The sequence below is a fragment of the Typopeltis vanoorti genome, chromosome 20, assembly GCF_054136105.1.
Source record: "Typopeltis vanoorti isolate ZY-2024b chromosome 20, IOZ_Tvanoo_1.0, whole genome shotgun sequence".
NCBI classification, from domain to species: domain Eukaryota; kingdom Metazoa; phylum Arthropoda; class Arachnida; order Uropygi; family Thelyphonidae; genus Typopeltis; species Typopeltis vanoorti.
In genome coordinates, this window is record NC_143568.1 from 48,571,764 (window position 1) to 48,595,671 (window position 23,908).

The window sequence follows — 23,908 nt, forward strand, 5'->3', positions numbered from 1 at the left end:
ACATTTACTGTCAAAATATGAGAATGAAACTGACTGTATAGTGAACAATGTATTTCCCCAATACCACAGAGATAAACAAAAGTTTCATTGTAGCAGTAAAGCTAGTACAACTTCCTAACTTCATATTTTACCAGATGAAATAAGAGCTTCTTTTAGTTTTCAGTTTTTTCGAAGAAAAACCTTTCCAAAAAAAAAAAAAAGTCTTGAAAATCACTTGATAAAGTGGTGGAATCAGAAACTGCATTTTGAAATCTGACGTGCTGTGAGACTATTTAATATGAAATGTGAGATACTGCATTAATAAGATTTTGAATTTTCTTCTGTGATTGAAATCAAAGTATATCTCATTGCTTTATATATATATATATATATATATATATAATGTAGAAAGTTTTTTACCTTGGATATATCATATGTTAAAGATACCAAGTTATTTTAAACCTGGTTTTTACTCCATTTCCCAAGTAAGCAAACAGACAAATAATAAGTCAAGTTTCCACCTGCACATAATGCAAGTCTAAGTGACCCGTAAAGTAGTACAAGTCGAGGCAACTCGTGCTAAAGTTGGAATAAGCTCTGATCACTATTCTTAATATTTACCCTTAATGCAAAGCCCATCTCCTTGATGAGATGTATGATGCTATGCATTAAAGGCAAGGGGCCACTACCTAGACCGGTTTTCACCTTTATTGAGGTCTCATCAATGGGAGCAAGGTTTAGAAATACCAAGGTTAAGTAATACAGAGCTTATAAGCTCTGTATTACTTAACCTTGGTAAGTAATGCAGAGCTTGGTAAGTAACACTTGGTATTTCTAAGCCTTAACCAAGGCTTAGAAATACCAAGATTAAAGTAATACAGAGCTTATAAGCTTATGTATTACTTAACCTTGATATTTCTAAGCCTGGCTCCCACTGATGAGACCTCAATAAAGGTCGAAACCGGTCTAGGTAGTGGCCTCTTGCCTTTAATGCATAGCATCATACATCTCCTCAAGGAGATGGGCTTTGCATTAAGGGTAAATATTAAGAATAGTGATCTGAACTTATTCCAAGTTTAGCACGAGTTGCCTCGACTTGTACTACTTTACAGGTCACTTAGACTTGCATTACGTGCAGGTGGAAACTTGACTTATTATTTGTCTGTTTGCTTACTTGGGAAATGGAGTAAAAACCAGGTTTAAAAGAACTTGATATCTTTAACATATATACACACACACACACACTAGGGGCTCCGCCTACGGTGCCCCCCCTCCCATTTTCCAGACTGGTAGGCCGGTTCTCCTAGAATTTTGAAGACTCGACACTAAGGGTAGCCCCTGAGTGTCGAGTCTTCAAAAGGGAGGCTCTGCCCCCTGGCGCCTATTGGAATATAAACTCTTGACTTGGATCAGGGGATGGTTGACAGACATCAAAAAGTGGTATACGGTGGGTGTGAATCTTCCAGATTTAAGGTGACCAGTGGTGTACCTCAGGGTTCAGTCCTTGGTCCATTACTATTCAGTCTATACATTAACAACATCAGGAATGATCTAATCAGATGTACAATCGTTTGCCAATGATGTGAAGGTAGGCAGGACAATCAGGGATGCTACTGGTATTCAGCAATTACTAAATGATTTGAATAGACTGGAAATTTGGGCAAATGAAAATAGCTGTCAATTTAATGTTAGTAAGGGTAAAGTAATAACAAACAGGTTAACCTCTCTTCTAGACTCAAATCAACCAGTAGAACAAGCAGGATTCCATAAAGGCTTCAACATAATTGATCATATTCATGCAGTAAAACAAATAATAGAAAAACAGAAGAAAACCAATTTCCTCTCTGTTTAGGCTTTGATTATGAAAAAGCATTTGATTCCATTAAAATTAATGCAATAATCAAAGCACTCCAGAATTGGAGTTCCTGGAGAATATGTGGACCTCCTCCAGGAAATATACCACACTGCAACAGCAACAATCCAACTTCACACGAGTAGCAATAAAATATCTGTTGAAAAAGGTGTCTGAACAAGGAGACTCTATCACCCAAAATCTTTACAGCAGTCCTTCAAGAAATATTTAATAATATAAACTTGGTATAACAATTAATAACAGAAACTTAACACACCTAAGATATGCAGGTGATATCATAATTTTTGCAAACACTCCAGAAGACCTTAATATAATGATAGAAGACCTGTATCATGAAAGCAGAAAAGTCGGTCTAAAAATAAACAGAGAAAAAACTAAAATCATGTTTAATCATTTTGTAACACCAAAAACATAATAAAAAAAAAACGATTTCTTGGAAAGTCTCTTCATATACATACGTAGGTCATCTCATTGATCTAAAATGTGGACTCCAAAAGGAAATAGAGTTCAACTTGCCTGGAGTGCATTCAGAAAATTGAAAATCATTTTTCAAAACAATGATGTCCCACTCTGTTTAAAAAGGAAGCCATTTAACCAGTGTATGCTTCCAGTCATCACATATGATTGTGAAACTTGGTCGCTAACAAAAGCACTGGCAAATAAAATAACTTGAAGAAAAATGGAGAGGTTGATGTTAGGCATCATGTTAAAAGATAAGAAGTGAAACACCTGGATAAGAAGCCAGATTCACATCACTGACATCATTTTTCACCATAAGCGACTAAAATGGAAATAGGCTGCACATCTATCCAGAAGAGAAGATGAGCAATGGATCATCATACTAATGAACTGGATTCCAGAAGAAGGGAAAAGAGGCCGAGGATGTCACAAAAGGAGGTGGAGTGATGAATTGTCAAATTTTGTTGGGAGAAAATTGGTCAACCATTGCAAAGAACAGAGAAAGGTGGAAAGAACTGAATGAGGTCTTCATCCAGCAGTGGACAGAAAATGGCTGAAAAGAAGTGTAAAGTTATGCACTTTGGCATGATTAGAATCCAGCGGCATATTATATTAGCAGGGTTATGCTACAAGAAACTGAAGAGGTAAGGGATCTTGGCATATTGGTGGATAGGAATTTAAAGTTCAAAGGTCACATAGCAAAAATCCAACTTAGAGGATAATTGCAATGTTGAAGCGAACCTTGACATGGAAGAATAAGGAAGTCATTTTGCATCTTTATAAGATTTTGATAAGACCATGATCACCTGGATTATTGTGCGTAGATTTGGTCTCCCAGCTTCCAAGGGGATAAAGAAGCTGTGGAAAGGGTGCAAAGAAGAGTTACAAAGATTATATCTGGATTATGGGATTTAGATTATGAGGACAGATTGCAAGTATGTGAATTGCAGCTCTGGTTAACAGGAGAAAGAGTGGTGATATGATAGAGGTCTATAAACTTTTGAATGTGTGTTATAGGATATCAACTGATGAAATTTTTCGTTATATGGAAGGTGGGGAGAGAACACAGGGGGCATCCATGGAAATTAAATTTATTTGCAGTCAAGAAAGGAGTAAGAGCTAGATTTTTCTCCCAGAGAGCAGTGAGTGAGTGGAATAATTTGCCCGTAGGGATAATGAGTGCATCTAGTATGAATGAATTTAAGGTAAGGTATGATAGCTGTTTTGGGTGATTTATAGCCTTCCTTGATTAGTCCTTGACTCCCTGGAGGTCTCAGATAATAATAATAATCACAGTGAACACTTTCTTTTAGTGTTACACGGTGATCGGCATTCATCTTTTAAATTATGGATTCTACAACCGTGTTAGAAGAACTTTTTATTATCCCGACGTTTCGATCTTCATATCAAGATAATCATCTGGATTATCTTGATATAAAGCTTTTTTTTTCTTATAGAAAAAAAATCTATAAGAAAGTTTATTTATGTTGTAATTTATAAATTTTTTTTCAAATCAAAAATAGCAATTGTAATAATAGAAATAGGACATCACTGTTACCGGAAGGAAAACCATCTGTAATCAAAAATTAAATTAGCTTGATGTAAATTTTTTTTTTTTTCCACTAGAGGTCATGCCAGTGAGTAGCATGTGATCAAATCATTGTTTCTCTAGCTTACAGTGTGAAATGTAATGCAACTTGTCTTGTATATTTATGTTTGCTCCAGATGATGATCTTGATATGAAGATCGAAACATCAGGATAATAAAAAGTTATTCTAACATGGTTGTAGAATCCATAATTTCAAAAATGAATCATCATAGTGAATTGGGCATTGGAAATATCAATATTCTACATTAAATTTAACTCCCCAACCAGGGAACTCAACTAGTTTTGGGAGGGTAGGAGATAAAGTCCTCCATTTCTTTAACAGTGGGCTTTGAGTAGTAATAATGAGAGATCCTTGCAATCTTTTAATTTTTTTCTAGTTTACTTCTGTATGTCAGTTAGTATTACAGCTAGTCCAGATTTTTGCTTAATGTTTTAGGTAGCAATATAGCAATTCCTTTCATAAATACTCATTCTCTACTTTTTATTTAATTATAATTACTATAATTTTCCTTTAATATTACTATGAAATGGATTTACATTTATGAGCTCTCAAGTAAATTTTTCCTCTCCATGATATATTCTTTAAAATATATATGTTATAGCTTCACACTTCTTCTCTTATTTTTTTTTAACATTGTCTTTCACTGTTTTCCATGTAAGGCACATAATTTGTACTTTTTATTACGTAACACTTCATGGAGTCCATGGATTCATCACGAGGATATCTGACACTGCTATCAGTACACTACATGATCAATCTACCACCTATTGTATGTTTCTGTTAATTGTGGCTGTATGTTTTCTGGCTGAATTGCTTATATGTAGTGCTGAAAAAAACATTTTCCAGGAGAGGGGAAATCCTACCACCTTCATAAGTGATCAGTTAACTCACTTTCAGTTAAAAACAATATAAATATTGTTCTTGTCACAATGGGAATTGAAGATTCTTCTCCATCTCTCTCTCCATAGCCAGCATTCCAGAGTCTTGTTATTGTCTTAGTCACTCTACTCTGGACTCTCCAATATTTCTACATCACATTGAAAACCAGGTAACCAAATCTGAGCACAATAGTCCAAATGTGATTTGACCAGTGCTTTATACAGTGGCACAACCACCTCCTTATCCCTACATATTTAGGTGGATTTCATATTCCAGTGTGAGACCACTGTCCCATTTATTGAAAGCTTGAGGTGGCTTGAAAAAGTTTGTTTGGTCTCTACAGCAGGGTTTCTGTATTATTTAAAAATTACAAAGAAATGTATACATATATATATAAAATTGATATGAAATGAAAAAAAAAAATCATTAGCCCACCCCCAGTACAAATGTACTAAAGATTTAACCTTTTGTGGGTGGGAACCACATAAAAATGTCAGAGTACTTACTATCATAATGGCATTATGAGATGCAGTCTTTGCAATACCTGCAGTTTGTCCTCTAAACTTCAGTCTGCTTCCTCACTCCCAAATCTTGAATATCATCCATTTCCTGCAGTACAGCACTATCAATATAGTACACAGCCCTAAATTTCTGCCACCTCCAAAATGCAACACCTTGCACTTACTAATATTAAAACTATAACCTCCACTCCTTCCAAGTCAAAAGTCTATTCAAATCTTCCTTAAGGGAATTAGTATCAGCAGTGCTACTTCTCCCCAATATTTTATCATCAGCAAACAATTGAAGATTCCTAGTCAGTCCACATGATATATCATTTACAAACAAGTTAAACAGCTGGGGCCCCAAGAACAGAACCCTGGGGCATGTCACTGGCTTACCCTCCTTGCTTTGAGACACTTCTCCATCATACATAACTTGCTAGTATTGTTTAAAGAGCCAATTTCAGGTTCATCTAACCAATATACTATCTATTCCCATTTATGTGGTAGTCTATGAAATGCTTTTGCAAAATCCAATATTATCACTGTATGATTTTCCCTTATCTAACACCTTGTCATAAAATGCAAGTAAATTGCTAAAACAAAGACTTACCCTTTACAAATCCATGCTGACCATCATAAAGAATACTATGTCCATCAACCCAATCTTGTATTCTATTCCTAATCAATTTCTCCAACACCTTGACTACAACAGCAGTTATACAGATTGGCCTGTTGGAAGCTTTTTGTCCTAGAACCATGTTTGTAGAGTGGTACTATTTTGCCTTCTTTCCATTCCTTAGAAACCCTACCCACTGCAAGTTAAATAACCACGTCAAGGGCATAGCTAACTGTTGTGCACATTCTTTAAGAATATGTGGCGATATGTCATCCATTCCCACAGCCTTATTAACATCTAAAACAATCAACAGCTGATACACCCAATTCTTTCACTTCCAATTCTCCTAATACTTGCCTCCCTTCTATAAATTGCATGGCATTATTTACACCAATATGGTATAAGCTGAAAAGTGCTCATTCAATAATTCCATTATAAACATCCACTCAGTTGCCATGACTATCCATCAGTGTCAACCTGCCATAATTATTCTTTCTCTTGCTTGCTATATAGCAGAGGAATTCCCTTGAATTAATCTTGGCCTGACCTGCCAATCTCCTCTCATATGGCACCTTTTCTTCCTTTACCATGTTCATCACCTTCCTGGCCTGCACTTTATACTCTTCGTGATTCAATTGCCACCAATTGTCTTGTACCTCTTTCATAGCATTTTCTTTTCCAACACAGCTTGCTTGATTTCATGGTTCATTAATTTCACTCGTACTCTACTTGCTTAACCCTTGGTATGCAATTATACATTGCTTGTGCCAAATACTGCCGTACGAATTTCCCTGCACTGTCAGCATATTTTCTGCACAGCTCATTTTAAACCCATGTGCTTTAACTTAAATATCAACTTGTCATGTGGCACCCTGTCAAATGCCTTTGCAAAATCCAAAAAACTGGCAGTATATGCCTTTCCCTCATCAACTGCTCTTCTCACTTTATTATAAAAGGCAATCATATCACTAAAGCAAGAGGGCCCCTTAACAAATCCATGTTGGTTCTCACAGATAACATTGCCCTCATCTGCCCAATGCTGTATATAGTTCCTCACTAATTTCTCCAAGACCTTAACAACTACTGACACACAAACTGGCCTATAATTAGACACTTCCAGTCTGCTGCTACCCTTATGCAGTGACATTATTATTAAACAAGACCTCATGGAGTCAAAGACTCATCTGGGAGGTCCTTTTATCACACACACATCTCATCATATCAAGCCTTAAACAAACTCAAACTTCTTTTAGACACCACACTCTCAGGCAAGGCATTCCAAACATTCACAACTCTGCACGAAAAAAACCTGCCTCTCACTCCTCCCCTACTCGCACCGTCTTTATACAGTTTCCAGGGATGACCTCTGGTTCTCCCCTGATCTCCCACTATTCTCTGTAGAACTTCTCCACCACTGATCTTATAACAACCCCTTACCAACTTGTAGGTCTCCATCATATCTCCCCTCTTCATTCTCTCCACTAGACTCTGCAAATTACATCTTCTCAATCTTTCCTCATACTCAACATTCCAGAGGTCAGAAACTACCTTATTACTTACCTCAGTCGCCTTTGGACCCTTTCCAACATCTCTTCATCCTTCTGAAAACCTGGTGACCAAATCTGGGCACAATAGTCCATGTGTGGCCTAATCAAAGCCTTATACAATGGAACAAGAATCTCCCTACTTCTGCACGTCATTGTACTCCGCATCATTCCCAGAAGTCTTTGTGTTGTCTTCACAATTTCGGTGATGTATCCCCTAAATTTTAGATCCTTATCCACTATCATCCCCAGATCTCTTATTTCCTCTACTTCCAACAATATATTCTCACCAAGCATAAATTCTGCATCCCATCTTTGTTTTCCAAATTTTAAAACCTTACATTTTGCAACATTGAACTCGCATCCCTATTTGCTTGCCCAATCACTCAATTTATTCGTCTTCATGCAAGGCCATAACATCTTCACTACTCTTTATGGTTCGTCCCAACTTTGCATCATCTGCAAACAACTGAATATCTCCATCCAAATCTTCGCCAATATCATTAATATACAAGTTAAATAGTAATGGCCCTAAAACAGAACCCTGAGGCACTCCACTAGTGACTTTCATTTACCTGGATATTGCACCCCCATACACAACTTGTTGATACCTATCAGATAGCCGGTCTCCAATCCAATGCACTAATCTAATATCCAACCCCATCTGCTCTAGTTTGACTGTCAACTTATCATGAGATACTCTATCAAAAGCTTTTGCAAAATCCAAGTATATTACTGTGTATCCTTCTCCTCTGTCCAAGGAAGCAGTCACTTTATTGTAATAAGTAAGTAGATTACTAAAACATGACCTCCCTTTAGCAAATCCATGCTGTCCATCAAAGATTATACCATTGTTGCCAACCCAACTCTGGATCCTAGTTCTCACAAGCTTCTCCAACAACTTAACCACTACACCTGACACAGAGATAGGCCTATAGTTTGATGCTTGAGTTCGATCACCTCCTTTATGAAGTGGCACAATCTTGCCCTCCTTCCACTCTTTAGGAACTTGACCAAGTGCAACACTCGTATTAAAAAAATATGTCAAGGCAGGTGTCAACTCTCTCGCACATTCCTTCAGAATACGCGGTGATATATTATCAAGTCCCACAGCCTTATTTATATCTAGTTTACTCAACTCCCCAAACACCTCTTGCTCACTTACAGTCAGTCTCTCCTCCCCATCATCAACTGCTCTCAATCTCTCCATGAAGTCACATTCACAAGATTGAAAGATATTTATGAACTGCTCATTAAGTATCTCGACCACACATTCTGCATCAGCGGTCTTTATACCATTTCCTCCAATCAGTGTCATCCTTCCATAATCATTCTTTCTTTTGCTGGCTACATATCGAAAGAACTCCCTAGGATTCTTTTTAGCTTCATTAGCTAACTGCTGTTAATTCCTCTCTTTATCTACTCTCACCAACCAAGTCACCCTCCTTGCCTGCACTTTGTAGACCTCATGAAATTGGTTACTTCTACTTCTCTTATGCTGCCTCCACAATGCCCTTTTTCTGTGTATTACATGCTTAATCTCTTTATTCATCCATCTCACACCTACCTTATTTAACCTTCTCACCCGTGGTATACATTTAGACATTGCATCTACTAAATAGTTTTTGAAAATCCCCCAAGCTGCATTGATCTCTTTTCCAGCTACTCCTCCTTCCATGCTACACCTGTAGGCTGTCTCCTGAGCTCTTCATAATCACTCCCCTTGTAGTTCCACATATACCCTTTTTTTACAGGGGTCCTTGCACTGCTGGCAGCCACCCAGGTAATCACCTCATGGTCACTTTCACCAATAGGTGGATGATTTGACACCTCATTTATAATTATATCCTCCGATGAGATGACCAAATCCAAGACCCTTAATCCTCGTGTGCCCTCTGTTACATACTGTCTGAGGTAGTTATCCCTCAAAAACTCAAGAAACTCATTTTCTTTACTTCCAGTTGCTATCTCTTCATTCCAGTCTATATTGCCATAATTAAAATCACCCATAATGATCATCCTTTTCTTATTTGCATGGCTTATTTGACTATACATTTTACTATCACCACCATCCACATTACCAGGTCTATAACAACATCCCACCAAGTATTTGATTCTATTCACCTCTATCTTGCACCATACTGCCTCAAAATCACTGGCCCTATTTCCCTCTTGCATCTCTACCTTGTATGGACATAACTCTTTCTCTATCATCAATAGCACTCCCCCTTCCTTTTTACCCCTTCTATCCTCAGGAAACACATCATACCTTTCCATCTCTATTCCTGTCAGGATGTCATCCTCATCTAACCATGTCTCACTTATTCTGACAATCTTTGGGTGCACAGATGCAATTAGTGCAACCATTTCATCTGCCTTTTTTCTTATATGCCTAGCATTGGTATACAAACACAACAGCTCATTTCTGGATCTACAGCTAGTTCCACTGATACCACTCACTCGATGTGATCTCTCCATGCAGGACTGGGTCTATTTCCCTTTCTGTTTCTTCATTTCAGAACCCTTTGCAATTCCATCTGTTTCCTCTTGATTCTTGGTCATCCCATTTCTTTCCTGCCTGCACATGCTCTCACCTCCTCTTGGAGCATCCACCTTTCTCACGCTGTGTACCCTTGCACACCCTGAGCCTCTCAGTTTCCCTGCTCCTCTTGCACACCCATTCTCTCATTTTCTATACTCATACCACTCACTTCCCCATTCATTTCCACTACTTCAATCTCTCCTGTCTTACTCTCCTGCTCTTCCACATCACTCCCTTCTCGATCTGATTTATTCTCTCTATTCACTTCTCTACCTTTCAGTAGCAGTCTCTCCAACCGACTCACATCATAACCACTCAAATGCAGTCCATCATTCCCATACAGCTCACTTCGTCCCTCAAACTCATTCCACACATTAACAAACTGTACTCCCATCTCCTCGCACATTTCAGCCAGAATATCATTCATAATCCTTGCTCTCCACCTCATTTCACTACAATCATACCTAGGCAACACACTGACTACCCTTCCTGTCACACTCTTCTCTTTTATCTTTCCAAGCAGTCTCCTGACATTCATTTTGACATGCTCTTTGTTCTCTCTCAAATCATTTGTATCAATTAATACAATTAACTCTTTTGCTCACTCCTGCCTCATATCCAATGCCTCAATCACTTTACTCATTTTACTGCCTGGAAAACATACATTGTGCATTTTATCCTCTAGCACACCTTTAATAATGGAGTCTCCATACAACGCCACTCGCTCATCTTTCGTTAACTCTTTCTTGCCATCATGGTTTTTTTTAATAGTTTTGACCTGAATTCTCTTAATTTCATCCGTTTCATTTCTTGCCTCATCCAATCCAATTCACCTTCCAAATCTCGCAATGCATTCTCTCTATTATTAAATCTTTCTAACTCTCGATTCCCTCTTCTCACTTTCCCTCTCATTCATCCTTCTTTGTTTCCGTACTTTCGGTCCAACATACATCCAACTTTCACTATCATTGTTCTCACTTTCACTCTCATTTATCTATCTTTGTTTCCATACTTTCGGACTAGCACGCATCGAACTTTCGCTATCATTCTTCTCACTTTTACTGTCATTCATCTTTCTTTGTTTCAGTACTTTCGGTCCAACTTTCACCATCATTCATTCCTTTTTCACTATCATTTATTCTTTCGATTTTTTTCACTTGCGATTTCTGCATCACGCCATTTCTACTTTCGTTCTCTCAATTTCGTTTCTTTCCACCTCACTTTCGTCCCTTTTAACATCCGTTACGGTTTTCAAATCGCTCTTTTTCTTTTTTTCCCAATTTTTTAACATTTTTTCGCCTCTCTTTCTCACCATCCTTCTCTTTAAAATGTGCATTCACGACACAACCGGTACTTACACTTTCTGTCATCAATTTCATATTTGCATTCATCATTTCCTCGTTCAGGTCACACTTCGCGCACACACCCTTCTTCCATCTGCACTAAACATCCACAAATCATTTATGTAATCGAAGGAATGCATATAACAGACCTCACACTTAACGAAATGACTGAAATCTAAATTAAAATCATGGAATGACAATGCCGCCGCCTTTTTTTTTTTTTTTTCTCTCTCTCTCTCTCTGCAGGTTACTAGGCCTAATAATAATGATTTCGTAATTTAGTTTAGACAAGAAAAATCACCCTCACTAATAATACCGGTAGCATACAACGTTTACAGCCGCTCTTACTCAAACAATTATGCAGATATACTTAATTATTCCTAATAATACTTATCTGAATCAGGAGCTCTTCCAATCGTGTCTGCAGCGCCTGGCTCACTAGTGACCTATCTTACCTTCTTTCCATTCCCTGGGTACCTTTCCTGCAGCCAGGTCAACGGAGCTGTCAGTTCTTTAGCACATTCTCTCAAAACCCGTGGTGAAATACCATCCAGTCCAACAGCTTTACTGATATCCAGAGTACTCAGTATTTGGAACACACTCTCTTCTTGCACCTCTGAACCTGCCTTATCCCTCTAGTATTAAAACCTTCTCCAGAATGAAATACTCCAATAAAGTGCTCATTGAACAATTCCACTATGTCCTCTACATCAGTCACTCGATTCCCATTTTTATCCCGCAATGTCGTTCTTCCACAATTGTTTCTCTGCCTACTGGCCACATACTAAAAAATTCCTTAGGATTTTCTTTGGATCTAGTGCCAAAGCTTTCCATAATAGATCTGTGATGGTGGGGAGAATAAGGGATCTTCCTATGGTTAGGCCAGAAATTTATAGAGTTAATCATTCCATTTAAAGAACAATTTATGTACAATTTACTTTTATCATTTCATATTTGTAGTTAGGTGTGCTGAAAATTTTTGACATTTATAAATGCACATGCAAGAGTGGTTCAAATCATACTATACTCTTGATTAATTACTGTCCCAATTACATGGGACATTAATAACTAATAACCTTTTTATTAAACTTTCATTTTATTTTTCAGGAAGGATCATATCATACTGTGTTAGGACTTGTTTCCATCATACTGGCTTTGATACAGGTAAGGAGCACATGTCTGTATTGGTTTTAACTTATAAGCGCTATTCAACTCGCATAATTTAAATCATAACTCACACATCAGAAAACTTGTTTTGAGCTTCTGTATATATGTACATTACACTAACATGTTTTATAATTGTGCAGGTTTTGATTGCCTTTTTCCGTCCAGCTCCAGATTCCCCCAAAAGGCCAGTCTTTAACTGGTTCCATTGGTTAATGGGAAATATTTCTCATGTTATTGCAGGTTGGTTACCTAATTGTATCAAGTATTTAAAATTTAATAGACTATAATATTTCTTATACAGAGCTTGTGCTGTTATTGATGTTTTGATTTTAATAAGCAGTTCTGCCATGATTATTTTAGGCTGAAATACAAGATTAGATTGACAGATATGTGGTGAACATATCTTTTCACCACACTTCCCAGTTCATCTCTCAGTAGCATTAATTTGAGGGAGAAGTCTTACTACAGTAATTGGCCAGTCTTGGGTGGAGGAGTGAGCAGTTTACCTGTTCTCCAGGTTTGAATTTTGCTCTGTACATGGATTGTTTTGTGAATATCCTCTTTAGGCGGGAGGTGAATTTTACTGCTTAGTATGCTGCCCTGCTCATTAGAAACCTGAAGTGGCTTGAAAAACCTCCATGTTTGGTTGAGAGCAGGATTTCTGAATTATAAAATAAAAAAAATCTCAGCACACCCATGGTACTAATGTAGTATAGGTTCCCAATTTTCATGGATGGGAGCCACATGGAAGGCCTATTTAAAAAAAAAAAAAAAAAAAAAAGTGTTTTCTGTCACCTATGGATAAGTTCTAAACAGACTAATTTTTGAATTGGCATCATCACTAATGCCACTTTAAAAATAAGCTTAGGACTTGTGAAATGTGTTTTGTTTCTATATAAATAAATCTTAAACCTAATTTTCACATTGGAATTGCTGCTTATAGCTCAGGCTTAGTGTTTAGTATATAATGATGCACTGTTTTGATTTTTTTGTACTGAAAAATGATTTTTGGCACTTAGTTAACTTTCAGTATTCTTGTGGGTTGATCTTCCCACTGATTAGTAATGATAAGGACTGGGGGTTTTGCTCTCCAGTTTTGAAATAATATGAATCTTCACCTATAAGATAAAATTTAATGGTAATTTTAACTACCGTGTATTATCGCATATAATGCGAAAAATTTATGGTAAAAAATACTACTTAAAGTTAGGGGTTCGCATTATATGCAGATCCTAAAAAATATAACATCTTATTATTTGTGCACCTCCGTAGTGCAATTGGAAGAACGACGGCACATTGCGCCCTTCGACTGGAATAGGCCTAAGTTCGATTCTCGTCACGACGGGAGGAATCTTTATCTGAACGATTTCAATCGAAGGTGAGGTAGCAGGGTTTTTTCTCCTGGAAACTTGGGTTTTTCATCCCACATACAGACAAATCAGCCATTCAGAACACATGCAATTTACAGACAAAAAAATACTAGTTGTGGTGGAAGTGGGCGGTAGATGGCATTGATGGAGACGATTCGTAGTAGAGGTTCGGTATAGTGGTTGAGACAGTTGTAGGTGTCCTTCCGCGATGAGTCTTCAGACTCCTTGGAGGTATCAGGAATAATAATAATAATAATATTAGACTTGCACACACAATATATACTACCTAATGCCTATGCAACCAAATCTACTTGAGCCACTTGCAATCGGCGACTGAGCGTGCATCGTATCTACGCATGTGCTCTCCATTGCCGAATGATAGAGCACAGTGAGATAGATAGATAGAGCACAGTTAGGTATATCGGTTTAACCACAGTTCATTTTAAATATTATTCATTAAACAAACCTAGCCTGAAAATGAGCCAACAGAAACGTAAACGTTCATCTTTTGAAGCAGGATTTAAATTACGTGTCATGCAGTTTGCAGAAGAACATAATAATAGTGTTGCTATGAGAGAATTTGGTGTAGCAGAGAGTAAAATTAGACTTTGGCGTAAGCAAAAAGACAGTCTTGAAAAAAATCCCCAAAACGAAATGTGCCTGTCGTGGAGGTGTAGCATCCTTTCCAGAACTCGAAGAAGAGCTAAATGAATGGATTTTGACGCAATGACACGATGGCATTATAGTAACAAGAAATGCAATTTGTTTTCGAGCTCTAAAACTCAAGAATGGTAAATTCAAGGACACGCCAGGTATTTCATCTTTTCTTGCTTCGCCTGGGTGGTGCAACAGATTTATGGAACGCAAAGCATTAACATTACGACACCGAACAAAAATTGCGCAGAAGTTACCAAAGCAGCTTGAAGAAAAAGTGCAGTTCTTCCATAAATTTATCATAAAATTACGGAAGTATCACGGATATGAACTTTCTGAAATTGGCAATATGAATGAGATGCCCATGTACTTTGATATGTCTGGGAATCGAGCAGTAAATTCAGCTGGTGAAAAAGGTGTCTTCATAAAAACAACAGGACATGAAAAAACGCATTTTACCATTCTAGCATGCATGGCAGATGGAACTAAACCGTCTGCATGCATGCTAGGCCAACAGTGATATTTAAAAGGAAGAAAACTCCGAAGCACATGAAATTTCCACCAGGTGTAATTGTTCGTGCCAATCAGAAAGGTTGGATGGATGAAGAAAGTGTACAATTGTGGCTGGATCAAGTATGGAACATACGTCCAGGTAGCCTTGTTACGTCAACAAAGCATGCTAGTCTGGGATATGTTCCTGGCACATTTAACAGAGGCAAGCAAAGAGAAAGCACATGAGCTATGTACAGACCTAGCAGTCATACCGGGTGGTCTGACTTCCGTTTTGCAGCTACTTGATGTCAGCTTGAATACGCCATTTAAAGATCACTTACATGAAAAATGGAGAGAATGGATGTCATCTGGTTTGGTGAAGATGACAAAGGGTGGGAATTTTCAGAAGCCGGAGATCACCCTAGTCACCAGCTGGGTTAAAGAAGCATGGGATTCGCTACCATCTGAAATGATTCAACGCTCATTTCTTAAATGTAGAATAAGTAATTCAATGAAAGGATCTGAAGATCACGTCATATACGAAAGCGAGGATGACGCACAACAAATTGGAGAGCATGAAGACGATGATGACAACTGCTACACTGATGACGCAATCCCTACAGATGAATTTATAAATGAAATGTTTGATGACTCAAAAGATGAAGAATTTAAAGGATTTTGACATTTTGTTTTAAAATAAATATTTCTTTTGTTAATTCGTATTGTATTATTTATAATGTTATGGAACAAGATTAACAGATCGCATTATACGTGGACATGGCATTTTAGGGCTAGTTTTCAAACAAAATTTCTAGTTCGCATTATACGTGGATTGCATTATACGCGATAATGTATGGTAGTTTACTTTTGGTTGAGATTTGCTACCCTTTTTCATGTATTGATAAATTATTTTGAAAATTAAAAATGCATAATTAAGCATATTTTGCATATATTGCTTCCTTTTAGTATAACTGAAGTAATTAAATTGGTCATTAAATAATGCTGACTGTCAAAAAAGAAATTTGCTGCCTGCATGCATAAAAATGGATGGATGTATGAATTTTATAGTTTTTTTTTTTTTTTTTAATCTGATTTGAAAGTTATCCAAAATTTGTCTAGCATCAGTGAATTGAGTGAATTAAAAAAAAAAAAAAAAAATTGCATTAACCTAGAGGTTTAATAATGCTATCTTTCAAAACTGCATATCAAATTAGCTGAAATTTAGCTGTTGATTTTATGCTTGTTGCCTTGGGCCATTCATTATTAATGTTTGATTAGTCAGTCAGTGCACAAGGATTTCATCTAGCCTCTTACTGCCTTTCCATTTTTTGATATTTGAGTTTTCTCAAATATCAAAAACATTCATCAGGCTCAATTAACACTACTTGACAATGCTGAGAAAATTTGAGATTCTTCAAAATGTGTTTTCAGTGAATGACTTTACATCACTTGACTTTGTAGTCATTGAAAAATTTAACTATCTCAAATTGGTCATTAATAATGACCAATTTGAGATTAGCATTACATCATCTGCAAGCAGCTGATATCTCCTTGCAATCCATTGCCAAAGTCATTAAGGTTGAATGATACAAGTTCCAATACTAAGTCCTGAGGGACTCTACTTGTAACTATCTGCTTCCTTGATACCACTCCCTTGTACACAACTCTAATACCCATCAGACAGCCAATCTGCAATCCAATTCACCAAACTGAATTGGATCGGCTTATTACGTGGCACCCTTTCAAATGCTTTTCGCTCATCACCTGCTCTTTTTTACTTTATTATGAAAAGCAGTTAGATCACTAAAACAAGAGTGCCCATAACAAATCCATGCTGACTCACAGATAACATAATCTTCATCTCCTCAATGCTGTATGGAGTTAATGATCCCAGTAAAGTGATCATTAACTCCACTATTTTCTGCATTGCTCAGTTGACTCCATTTCCATCAAATAATGTCATTCTTCCACAATTATTTCTCCTCCTACTGGGCATCATAACAAAAAATTCCTTTTGAATTTTCCTTGGATTTCAGGACAATCTCTTCTCATATTCAAGTTTTGCCTTCCTTGCAATGCTAGTCACTTTTTTAGCCTGAGTCCTATATTCCTCATGCAACTACTCTTCATCCTCCACTTATATTTTTTCTATAACCTCTCTTTCACTTGCAGTTTCCATTTCCACTTTTCACCAAGTCTTGCTCTCATTTTCACCCAATATATTCAACTTGCCATTGCTGCTAATAAATATTTCTTCTACCCATGCGCTGGTGATATCTCACCCTTCCAATTCTTCCGCCCACAGAACTGTCCTGGTATCCAGAAAATTCACCGAAAACAATTCATTGAAAGACAGTTTATCAAATGACAATTTACCAAAAGGCAATTAATCAAATAAATGATTAATCAAACAAAAGTTAATTGGAAAAGAAATAATTGAAAGGTAGATCTGTATTTAAGTTTTGTCGATCTGGAAAAGGCATATGATAAGGTGCCAAGAGAGAAGCTATTCAATACGCTACAGTTATATGGTGTCAATGGGGCATTATATCAAGCAATACTGAGTCTTTATTTGAGTTGTAAGTCAGCAGTTAGAATTGAAGTACAGGAAGATGGTTTAATGTTAAATCTGGTGTGAGACAAGGATGTACATTATCCCCTCTGTTATTCATTATCTATATGGATCACATTATGAAAGAAAGTGGTATTAAACATGATATCAGAATTGGAGATGTTAATGTCAGCTCTTTGCTTTATGTGGACATTGTTATACTTCTAAATAAAACTGCTACAAGTTTGCAAGATTCCCTGATTAAATTGAATAACTGTTGTAATAGCTATGGTATGAAGGTGAGCATTAAAAAGACAGACAATGAAAATAGGTAGATTTGTTGAAAATGTCAACACTGCATTGTGTTGACTGTGAATGGAGAACCTGTGGAACAAGTAAAACATTTCAACTACTTAGGCATGATTTTTAGTGAAGATGGTAAATTAAATATGGAAATAGACAACAGAATCAACGAAGCTAGTATGATAGGAAGTCAATTGAATAAATTCATATGGAATAAGAGAGAAATTAGTTGGAACACTAAATTAGCTGTATACAAGAGTGTTCAAACCAGTTTTAACTTATGCATCTGAGAGCTGGATCAGAAGTAAAACACTTGACCAAAGACTAGAGACCGCAGATATGAGAGTCTTGCAAAAGATTAGAGGCATGAACAGATGGCATCAATGGTAATATCATATTAAAAACGAGGATATTAGGAAAGAACTTGACATTGTCAGCATCCAGGAATGTGTTAGCAGAGCTAATCTCAGGTGGTATGGTCACTTAAACAGAATGGGCAAGGAAAGATTAGCAAAACAAGTGTTCTCTGCCAGGTTGGCAGGAAAACGACCCAGAGGAAGACCAAGATATAGGTGGATTGATACGGTACAAAGTGCCTTAGATGACAGAAATATAAGATCTGATAATGTTGGAGTTTACAAGTAACAGACTGATTTGGAGGAAAATTGTAGATAGGAAGTTAGTAGTGATGTAAATTTTTCATGTAGTACTATCATATCCTGTACACCCATTGAGGGTACATGTCAGGAATTTGATGATTCCTCAAAAAAAAAGTAATTCATCAAAAACCAACAATTCATTGAAAAATTGGTTCATCAAAACTACAAATCATCAAATGAATAGTTTGCTAGAAAATTATAAGGCACGTGAACTGCAGTTTTTAATAGGTTAACTTGTAAATTGAAGCATAGTATGATATTCCCTTTATATTTATTATGTAGACGTTTGGCTTTTTTGAGGGATATTCCTTTTAGTCAGTATATGTATTTTATGTGTATTTCTCACAATCTGCAAAAGATTATACAAAAAATCTTAATTAGTATTATAATTGTTATTCCCCCACCCTTATCTTCCTCTCTCCTCAGCCAAATGGCTGGTGGGTAACAATGCTATTTTACTAGGGAATAATTAGAGAACAAGATGGTTTTCTATTTGTTTTCCTTATCTGGTAAGTGTTTTATATCCAGAGATATGTATGTTCATTGGGTCATGTTTGCAGGATGAAATGCCTGAGTTTCCAGGAGTCAAAACCCTGCCATCTCCATATGAGACCAAATAACTCTCCTTCAGTTGAAGAGGACTGATAAAATATTTTTCATGTTATGCACAGGATTATAATTCAGGTCTTTCTAACTAATCTGCTTTGTTTATACCAACTGAACTAGAAAAGCTCCATTATTAGTGGTATTAGTATGTGACGTCCAAATATATGAGTTACATGGGATGAATTTTACTCCTATTTGATATTTGAACCTTTTACAAAAATTTGTTGAGCCATTCCAATTTTCAGTTCAATTATGTTCGGGGCTTCAAAGGGATGCGTCAAAATTTTATATTGCATTAACTTTTTGACTTAGTGGAATTCCCAAAGTCAGAATTTGTAAAATATACAAAAAGTCTGTGTGGTTCAGTTTTAGTTCCAACAGGATCACTTTTATTAGAAATTTTGGTAAAGAAGTCTAGAAATTATATTAATAATACTGCTCTAGATGAATGAAATATAATAAAATTATATAGTTATGATCTATATTAAAAATTGTAAGTTTTGATTTCAGTCTAGTCATTGTTGTAGTGAAAAAATTAGGTAGAACGAACCTTTTTATCTAGTGATAAATCGCTGTCTACACAATGAAGTAGCAGATATGCTTACAGAATAATGTTGTAAGAAAACAATAATTATCACCTCTCAATGACCACCTACATGCTGTCTACATCTTGGGTGACATTAGATATTCTTACCGAACACTTTAAAACAATAGTTTTCAAGAATATTCATCTATTGATGAATTATATGAAAATTCATCAAAAAATTATCAGTGAATTGTTTTTTCGATCAATTTCATTTGTGATGAACTGTCATTTCATGAATTGTTTAATCGATGAACTGCCATTCGTTAAATTGTCATTTCATGAATTGTTTAATCGATGAACTGCCATTCGTTAAATTGTCATTTCAGTTAATTGTTTATTCAACAAATTGCTTTAATGATTTGTCGTTCGATGAATTGCCATTCAGTAGACTGTCTTCTGATTAACTGTCATGGAATCAAGTGTACCAAGCTGATTTCTAAAATTAAGACAAAGTATGGTAATCCTGTTGAGTATTGGTATGGCTAAAGGGACTTCTAAATCTAATTCTACAGAGCTTAGATAATTAATAATAAAATTAACTTTTTCTTGACATTACAAGTTTTACATGTATCTTTATAACTTGAATAGCAGTGCATTTTGGTAATAAACCTTTCTTATTTTCAGTTATTGCCATTTTCTATTCTGTTCAATTGCCATCATCTGGTTTGCCATCTGGATTCTACTGGGTGTTGACTACCATCATTGTAATTTATGGCGTTGCTCATCTTGTTCTGCAGCTTCACACATGGTACATAGAAAAGAAAAGTAAGAACAGAATTTTAGGCTTATTTTTTTTTTAAAGGCCTGTTATTGAATTATTGCCAAATTATAATATTCAAGATATTTAAGTAGCAGGATTTAATAACTTTTCTCTTAAATGATCATATATATTCCCTTACAATGTTTTGCACATACAGTATATACAGTTAGTAGTTTAGGACATGTCAATTATAAAATGCCACCATAACTCAGTTACATCACATTTGCCTGTTAGCTGGGAAGACTGATTTGAATTCCATACATAATATGAAGAACTTGTACAGAATTTTCTAATTGATGGTGAGATAGACATGATACGATTTTCCTACCTGGAATTTTAGTAATTTTTTTATCCTGCATAATTAGCATGCAAACTAATCAGAGCACAAGCAGAAATTAAGACTGTGAATAGAAATAACCATCCTGTTCCATTATTTTTGACTTTCAATGTCCCAGTGGGGTATAGTGTAGGCCTGAATATAAACTTATGATACAGACATGTGGTCATCTTGAAACTTTAGCCATAACATAATGTGGTCATACTGCAACAAGTGAAACAGCAAAAAACTGATATCCTCCATTCATTCACTAACCTTTTCAGCTTAATCACAACAGGGATAGGGTGGTGATAATAATAATAATCACTCCATCCCTGCCTTATGAAGCCTTTAATAAGGCTGCATCTGGAATGCTGTGCATAAATCTAGTCATCTGGATTATGTGGAGTGAAGTGGTGGAGAGGATCCAGAGGCAAGGAAGAGGGAGCATTCCATAGACCTGTCATAATCTGATAACAGATTAAAGGTCTGTGAAATTCAAAAACTAGCTAATAGCTGAAAGAGAGGAGACATGATAGGAGCATATAAGTTATTAAAGAGGTTTTATCGGATAGACATTGAAGACTTTTCAGTACATGGCAGGAATCAAGGGTTACCTTTGGAAATTGTGCAAGAGTGTAGTTAGCATGGATGTTAGGACTAAATTTTAAGCTTGGAGGGTGATGGATGGGTTGCCAGAGGTGGGTGCAAGTGCTTGATTGGTGAATGAAATTAAGGAGAGGTATGATAGGTATTGTGTTAAATACTGGCTAGTGGTCTCCTGTGATGAGTCTTCTGCCTCCATGATATGGGTATCATAATGAGGAGTTAGCTGGAAAAGAGATCAGTACAGCTTGGGAGATTTTCAAAAACTGTTTAGTAAATGCAATGTCTAAATGTATTCCAAGGGTGAGAAGGTTAAATAAGGTGGGTGTGAGATGGATGAATAAAGAGATTAAGCATGCGATACAGAGAAAAAGGACATTGTGGAGGCAGCATAAGAGAATTGGAAATAACCAATTCCATGAGGTCTACAAAGACCAAGCAAGGAGGGCGACTTGTTTGGTGAGGGTAGCTAAAGAGAGGTATGAACAGCAGTTAGCTAATGAAGCCAAAAAGAATCTTAAGGAGTTCTTTCGATATGTAGCCAGCAAAAGAAAGAATAATTATGGAAGGATGACATTGATTGGAGAAAATGGTATAAAGACAGCTGATGCAGAATGTGTGGTCGAGATACTTAATGAGCAGTTCATAAAGATCTTTCAATCTTGTGAATGTGACTTCATTGAGGGATTGAGAGCAGTTGATGATGGGGAGGAGAGACTGATTGTAAGTGAGCAAGAGGTGTATGGAGAGTTCAGTAAACTAGATGTTGATAAGGCTGTGGGACTTGATAATATATTGCCACATATTCTGAAAGAATGTGCCAGGGAGTTGACATCTGCCTTGACATATTTTTTTAATATGAGTCTTGCACTTTGTCAAGTTCCTAAAGAGTGGAAGGAGTGCAAGATTGTGCTACTTCATAAAGGAGGTGATTGAACTCAAGCATCCAACTATAGGCCTATCTCTGCATGTCAGGTGTTGTAGTTAAGTTGTTGGAGAAGCTTGTGAGAACTAGGATCCAGAGTTGGGTTGATAACAATGGTATTATATTTGATGGACAGCATGATTTGCTAAAGGGAGGTCATGTTTTAGTAATCTACTTACTTATTACAATAAAGTGACTGTTTCCTTGGACAGAGGAAAAGGATGCACAGTAATATACTTGGATTTTGCAAAGGCTTTTGATAGAGTTCCTCATGATAGGTTGACAGTCAAACTAGAGCAGATGGGGTTGGATATTAGATTGGTGCATTGGATTGGAGACTGGCTATCTGATAGGTATCAACAAGTTGTGTATGGGGGAGCAATGTCCAGGAAAAGGAAAGTCACTAGTGGAGTACCTCAGGGGTCTGTTTTAGGGCAATTGCTGTTTAACTTGTATATTAATGATATAGGTGAAGATTTGGATGGAGATATTCAGATGATGCAAAGTTGGGATGAACCATGAAGTGTTGTGAAGATGTTGTGGCCTTACAAGAAGACTTGAATAGATTTAGTGATTGGGCACGGAAATGGGGATGCGAGTTCAATGTTGCAAAATGTAAGGTTTTAAAATTTGGAAAACAAAGATGGGATGCAGAATTTATGCTTGTTGAGAATATATTGTTGGAGGTAGAGGAAATAAGAGATCTGGGGGTGATAGTGGATAAGGATCTAAAACAAAGCCTTCTGGGAATGATGCAGAGGACACTGATGTGTAGAAGTGGGGAGATTCTTGTTCCATTGTATAAGGCTTTGATTAGGCCACACATGGACTATTGTGCCCAGATTTGGTCACTGGGTTTTCAGAAAGGTGAAAAGATGTCGGAAAGGGTCGAAAGGAGACTAAGGTAGTTTCTGACCTCTGGAATGTCAAGTATGAGGAAAGATTGAGAAGATGTAATTTGCATAGTCTGGTGGACAGGAGGAAGAGGGGGAGATATGATAGAGACCTACAACTTGGTAAGGGGTTGTTATAGGATCAATGCATGTTTTACAGAGAATAGTGGGAGATCAGGGGGAGAACCAGAGGTCATCCCTGGAAACCGTATAAAGAGGGTGTGAGTAGGGGAGTGAGAGACAGGTTTTTTTTTGTGCAGAGTTATGAATGATTGGAATGCCTTGCCTGAGAATGTGGTGTCTGCAAAGAGTTTGAATGTGTTTAAAACCTGGTATGATGAGCTGTGTGTGTGTGTGATAAAAGAACCTCGCAGATGAGTCTTTGACTCCATGAGGTCTTGGGGTGGTAATAATAACTTTCAGTTAATTGAAGTATGTCCTCTAATGTATATTTGTGTCATCCTCTTTTTCCCTGCTATCTTTACCTCCATTATGTCATCATATACATTCTCTGAAATTTCATCTTACTTCGTATGATTGTCTTCTTCAGTACTCGGAACTCTTATTTCATGGAAAACTTCATTCGTTTTTTTTTCCCTGCCAATTAACTCAGCTTTACAACATTACATTCAAATACTCCAGTTCTTTTCCAATCTTCTGTGTAACAGCTGG

At 36.7% G+C, this 23,908-nt stretch overlaps 1 protein-coding gene across 2 annotated transcripts in view; it reads left to right on the top strand.

Annotated features, from left to right (window-relative positions):
* The window catches only part of LOC150095417 (ferric reductase 1-like), a 218,180-nt gene that overhangs the window by 152,890 nt on the left and 41,382 nt on the right, over positions 1–23,908 (top strand). For both annotated transcript variants that reach the window (XM_090410756.1, XM_090410755.1), the window contains 3 exons: positions 12,456–12,512; positions 12,656–12,755; positions 20,361–20,501. In XM_090410756.1, the coding sequence (XP_090266882.1) occupies positions 12,456–12,512; positions 12,656–12,755; positions 20,361–20,501 (298 nt within the window). The remainder of the gene's footprint in view (positions 1–12,455; positions 12,513–12,655; positions 12,756–20,360; positions 20,502–23,908) is intronic.